Source organism: Bombyx mori, chromosome 11 (assembly GCF_030269925.1).
Source record: "Bombyx mori chromosome 11, ASM3026992v2".
In the NCBI taxonomy this organism is placed as follows: Eukaryota; Metazoa; Arthropoda; class Insecta; order Lepidoptera; family Bombycidae; genus Bombyx; species Bombyx mori.
The window spans coordinates 98,938-105,529 of NC_085117.1; the positions used below are offsets into that span (position 1 = coordinate 98,938).

The 6,592-nt window shown below is 41.2% G+C and overlaps 1 protein-coding gene across 1 annotated transcript; it reads right to left on the reverse strand.

Moving 5' to 3' along the window:
* Window positions 1–285: 285 nt before the first annotated feature.
* Window positions 286–4,606, reverse strand: LOC101738917 (E3 ubiquitin-protein ligase RFWD3). The gene is made up of 2 exons (XM_004922092.4): window positions 4,241–4,606; window positions 286–2,452 (listed from the first exon to the last, which is right to left on the reverse strand). Exon 2 carries the CDS (start codon window positions 2,429–2,431, stop codon window positions 602–604), a length of 1,830 nt encoding a protein of 609 aa, XP_004922149.1. The 5' UTR covers window positions 2,432–2,452; window positions 4,241–4,606; the 3' UTR covers window positions 286–601.
* Window positions 4,607–6,592: the final 1,986 nt, after the last annotated feature.

Below are 6,592 nucleotides of genomic sequence, written 5' to 3' on the forward strand. Positions count from 1 at the left end.
TAGCTATTTACCTTGTTAAGAGTATTCAAATTGAATACCATTAATATAGCAAAATTCTATAATTAATATCGTGGTTAATACACTTAATATTAATATAATTCTTTCATCTAATTAGTTTTCTTGACATTTTAAACAATCGCGTCTTTGATTTTGGTAAACATACCATAACTCAGTTTTCTGAAACCACCTGCCTCATGCACCATGCACCACGTTCAAACTTGAGGCTCTGTGGGTAAGAACTTCAGCTCTATAATATGGGTGTACAAAGAGAAACATAACACAGTATCAAGGTTTAAATTTTACTTTCTCAACACAATTAATATTTACAAAACATTTTAAATATAAATTATATTACAAAGTCTAAAATATCATTTAAGAATTATTATATTTATACAAATCAAAGTACTTAGCGCGTTGTTATAAGCAAGTGACCATAGACGCTGCATGCTGAAGTCACAGCTTCGGGAGCAAAAGAGACAACAAGCACTCAATTTAATTTTTCATGACTCTTGTCAAAAATGACAGCTGTCAAGACAATTTGAACGCTACAACGTCGTCAAGCAATATAAAAGTTACATTAATATGGAATGGTGTAATCGTGTCACGTATTGGTGGGGACCGCCTTGTACAGCCTGAGTCGGGACTCTGACAGAGCCGCCAGTATATTGCTTCCGTTCGTCTCGACCGAGCACACGTCCAGCGCGGGCTCCGACGCGGGCAGGGACATGGTCCGCGTGCCGTCGACGCCGTGCAAATAAAGCGCTGAATCGCTTTCAGAATGAGCGGCGACCCACGCAGAGCTCGCTAACCTCACCCAGGCCACTTTGGACATCAACGAGGACCTGAGCGACCCCGAGAATGTTTCTACCACGTCACAAATAACTTCGCCGTTCGGTATGCTCGGTTTCAATTTACAGACGCTCAACTTAGATCTTTCTAGACCATTCGAACTCGGTCTGGACGCTATGACGGCGCGTTGGGACGCGTTATCATAGGCCAGAGACATGAACGATCCTTCCACGGGCAAGACCCTCGGCTCACACTGCCTTGTGTTCACCGCCCACAGCTTCGATGAGTTCAACTGGCACGACAAGAGACCATATTCTGTGGAACACAAAGACACAACTGGTGACAGGTCCCCCGGAGAGCTCAGCATCCGTAAGTAGGTGCTAGGGTTTCTGACGTCATAGTGGTGGATCACGCCTCCGACGCCGCCTACGTAGAACTCGTTGCTGCGCAAGTTGTCCCAAGAGCAGGACCAGAGCGGCATGCCCGAGTTCACCGTCACGCTGAGGATGCCGCGCTCGACTATCCGCGCCGTGCTGTCCAGGGCCACGCTCAGCAGCAGGTCCCGGTGCTGGGAGTACGTGATGTCGCGGATCGGCTTCGGGTGCAGATGGACGAACTGCCCCAGCTTGTAGTCGACACAGCTGATCTTCCTTATCCCGAATCCAGGGAAGAGATAGTTGACGCTCTTCTGGGACACATACAACTCGTAGGTCCGGCAGTTGTAGGTCAGGACTCTGCAGCCTCCGTCCTTGCATATTTCAAGGTTCTTCTCCAAGGCGAACCTCCAGGACTTCCTGGAAGGCTGCTCCTTGTTAGATTGAGACTTCATTAGGGTGCTCCGTAGGCCCTCGAGCTGTTGCACGCAAGCGCGATGTGCTATCTTCATCTTTTCTAATTCCAGTTCGGTTCTGCTCTTCTCTGATTGAAGAATCTCAACTTGTTTTTGTAGAGCCGTAATTTGCGAAGTGTCCGCCGCTACCAAGCGCCTCGCGTATATGAACCTCAGGTCCTTCAAGTTGGCCTTCCCCTTGCAGGTCGGGCACGTTCTGTCTTTTAGTTTCTGAGCCTTCAGCCAGCGCTCCACACACTCTGAACCGAAAAGGTGACCGCAGCGCAGTGCTACTAGCCTGTGGTCACCGGAGTTACCCCACGAGTCCAAGCAAATCGGGCAGGTTTCGCCGTCGACCTCTTCGACTTCGTTCATCTTCCTGAGTTTGGCTGGGGGTTCGATGTCATCAGGGGGCCTGGGGTTCAATCTGATCGAAGCGCAACTATTCGAATCTTCATTTATAGATTGTCTCGTGCTCTCATCGCTGAATGAGGTGAGAGGTGAAGTGAGGTTGCTGTCCTCGCTCTGAGCCGGGAGGTGTCCTGGTCCGTTAATGATGATGTTCAGCACCGTGTCGTTGCTGTCATCGTTGTCGTACCTCAAGGGACCGGCCAAGTCTATTTGTATGGGCTCATCGCTGGGCACATCTAACGGACCCTCGGAGGGATCGTGATCATGGCTTCGACTAGTCGACGGCAGATCTATGTGGTTGTCATTCTCTGCTGCTGCGAAGCTTTGCTCCGGTTCTTCGAATATATTTGGACTCCCCGGTGACTCTGTGCCCTGGCTCTGTGCGGTGGGATACTGGCTCATTTTTCGTAGTCATTGGGTTACCTGGGAACAGAGAAAATGTTTTTGGTCTAAGTCATCCTTTTCTTGATTACATAGAAGGTGTGTTGGTAATGTTCCTGGAAACGAAGACGAGTGGTAGAATTGCTGATGGCTCAACAAACAACGCAAAATAATAATTATCTAAAATTTGAATTTCCAATTAATTTAATTTAACAAATCCTTTACCTCAGACTTTTTTTTTTTCGGGCCGAGGCCCGAACCTCTTACGAGGTCCCCGCGCCTATGGGGCGCGCGGGCTATGTGGGACTCAACGATCTGCAAGGTGTTGGAAGCAGACAGCGGGCCCAAGGAATTTTAGGGCACACCCACTAAACGACTCCCCTGCACTCTTACACCCGACGTCCGATCTCCGTTCGGGGTCAATACCCGGTCAGAGTAGAGGGGTTCCTGCAGTCAACACTACAACCAGACACGCGGCGCCACCCTGAGGACGCTCGACCGACGGGTCGTCGAGGCGATAGTCGACGACCAACGACTTCGGTCTCCGCGGTACGGCGGCCCTACCGAGCCGCCCGGGCGATGACGCTGGTGTTCCGGGATACCCCGCTGAGCCAGAACCAGCCTGCCAGGTCGGAACGCGATACACCGCCACCTCACCATGAAACCTCACCATGAAACCCATACATCATAACATGCATGCCACCCCTCACCTTGAGACATCAGCTTAAAGTCTTAGTTATCAACAGCCTCATGTATCAGACCTGGGTACACAACTGTTTAGCGGTTGTTTGCAATGAAATGAAAGTTGGCCTCATACCAGCTGTTGTTCCATCTTATAATTATGTATAATAAAATTGCAGGCTCTGATAACCATTTAACATTAGGTGGGCTGCGAGCTCATCCACACACCTGCATCTTTGGAGCTCTTTACCCACAAATTTCTCACTAAAGATAAATACTTATTTGAAGAATGGTGGTCACACTTGAGTATCTCTAGCACAATAGTCACAGCCAGATGACATTACAGAGTCCTCAACAATTGCATGATATTATGTCTTAGCTAGCTTTCATAGCTGCTCATAGCACACTGTTGTCCAGCTGGACATCTAAGAGTCACAGCTGTGTCAATCCAACAACTCAACAAATTGTAACGCATGATTGCTGAGCATAGTCCTAAGGTTACCACCAATTGGGATTGCAGATTGTTTTAGGGCTGTTACCATATTATGTACAATGTCAAACAGACACCGTTTTATTCTTAACATAAGCATACTGTATTGTGAACATTCAATAATTATGATGTACATTGAATTTGCAAAAATACCCTACCTATAAAACTTAAATCACACACATAAGATAGCCTGATGGTTTGATTTTTACCATTCATTTTACTAAATTAACATTGTCAACCTTAGATCTTTGTGATCAATTTGACACAAATTTTATCATTGAGACTATTGAGACAGATAAATTATTACTGAAATGTAACATCATCGTTTCACAAGGAGTCCTTCAGGTTAGATTTAGGTATGCCAGTTGGTTTGGGTTTGTAGTCGATCCAATTTCAGCCCACTACCCCACTGTTTCTGTCAGCTATCAAATTTGTCTCAAGATAGGAGGAGGCATGCGAGTTTTCATACCAATGAGCTTCGATCGCATCTTCTAACACTGAACCACTTCTCAATCATGTGGTCTGAGGTTTGGGGATGCTCGACAGTACTAATTTATCAATTTCTTAGAAAACGTTATTATAATTAGTATAGAACATAAAAAAACCTAGTCGGGTTATGTACTGAGGACTTTTACATATTTAATTAAATTCCTACTCACCCTTTGCACAGGTCAATAGCTGCAACAATCACTAATATCCGTAAAATGTATCAATGAAAAAACGTTTCTTGTTAAGCGGAAACAATTTTTTGTTTGTAAAATTTTACGTAGGTATTGTTTACATTTATTTGATGGCCATTTGTTTTAACTTTTATTTCGTTATGATTAGATTTTGTAACATTTAGTAGACAAATTAATTTCGTTATTTACGTACATTAATTCATGTGCTAATACTACTTGGTTTTAATGTTTATTGTGTATTATTTCTTGTCAATTTTTATAAATTAAACCGCTTTTTCGTCAAAAACATCAAAATTTTCAATTTGAGAGTAATTATTTGGGTTACCAAAAGACAAATATTTCCACAGATTAGTTGGGAATTTGGATCCCAATGCCAATGCACAAAACTTGGCTCACATTATAATTATGTAGTCCTTCCAGATCCTACACCTTTAATGAAAAGAAAATTTGTAATGTACTAGGCCCTGATTAGACTGCAGATCTTGTAAGTTTCTTTATCTCTGGAATGCGGTTTCTAAAGACAGACGAAATACCAGTATCAATCACGGTACCTAATTTGCATAATGTAAAGCGTCTGAGCGAATCTCTTCCAACGCACTTCGGAAATACACTAATCAGGTACGAACAAACTTTGTAACCTTTATTATCTAATACCACACTTCGGAAAATAAAAAGTCCCTGTTCAGCTGACTTCATGGCCTTCTCAAAAAGAACTGTTAACTAGTCCTCATCAGACATCATAACAGTTCAGTATTAAATGTATTTTAAATCTAATAGTTGTCTTATAACTCTAAACCGTACTGAAAGACTGGTTCCCAGTAATATTACAGGACTACCTTTTAAGATTATTCAATTCCCTAACGCTACCGACGCGGCGACAGTTGATAAATTTTATTAATTTATTGACAACTACTCAATATACTTGTAGTACCTACCGATGTTTTTATTTAAAAATACACTTTGTTTCGGCAACAATTAGGCCAGCACGCAGATTCCAATTTTAAAGCCGGCAGTACTAAATTTAGTGTCAAATCTGATAAAGGAGGAGGATAACGGGCCTTGCTCATTCCGTATTTTTATACAATTTAAAACGAATCGAGCTTGTATTCGTGACTTATTTATGTAATAATATACTCAATGTTATTAGTTTACCATTATTTAACATAAATAACAGTGATGAATATCTCTAGTGAAGTGAAATTTAAATTTACAAGTTGATCATTTGTTGATATCATGGCGACCGAATGGGGATGTTCGGTAGTGTTTATATGAAGAAAATAATCGTGTTTCCACATATTCATGCAATATTGTAATGTACTTGTACAGCGGTTAGTGATTTTATTTATATTAAAATTACTCAAAAATTAGAGTGATCGATATTACTCAATTTTTTTGCAGTGAGTGAGCTTAAAGCACTGAAATCCGCGATGGAATAAATTAAATGCTTGAATATGGTGTTGTACTGAACTTGTGCTCTTTTACACAGTCCTTCTCTATTGCTCTCATTTCGCATTAGCTAATAAATGCAAAAATGTCCACATAACGATGTCAATACGATGTTGCAAGTTCCAAATGTAGGTCAGATAGAGTTTAGGTCAGATGCGCGCGCACTGACGTCAGAAATCCACCTTTTGGCGCACCCCTAAAATAAATTAAAACGTATACTGAAAAACAAAAGAACTGATGCCCACAAACAGCATTTAAATTCAATAATTTTCATACAAACTACAAACAAACAAACAACATACAAACAACATTTCATTCTAGCAAAATATGTTTGACTGAATTTGGAACAAGAGCTTATATGTTTGCTGGTGCAGGATCCGGAACAACATAAAATAAAATTTCACTGTAATGAAAACTTTAGAATTAATTTTATTGTTGCCTTTTGATTCCCATCACAAAACAATCACTTTTTAAGTTAAATCATACCCATTAAACATTAAATGTCACTGAAAACAGTTAAATAATTTGTGTGCATTGTATGAAAAAACAAATATGTTTTAGAATAAACAAAGCTATAAAAGTAATGTTGATTGTATTTTAAAGGTCCATTGCATACAGAAATGTTTCTTAATACTAAAGATATATAGATAGTATATAGCATATTAGGAAAATGGACAAGAAAAAACTGACATTGATTGTCCCCAAACCGCTATTCTTATTAAAGCTTCTGTTTCTTCTTCAAAGCACACCCCTGCCAATGTCGAGTAGTTAATAAATCAGTGACAAAGAATGGAGAAGAGAATAAAATTGCATAATATAATCACAAACAGTAATCATGATAAAGAAACTAAAAAAAATCAAAGTTTGTCTTCTTTGTACTGGACA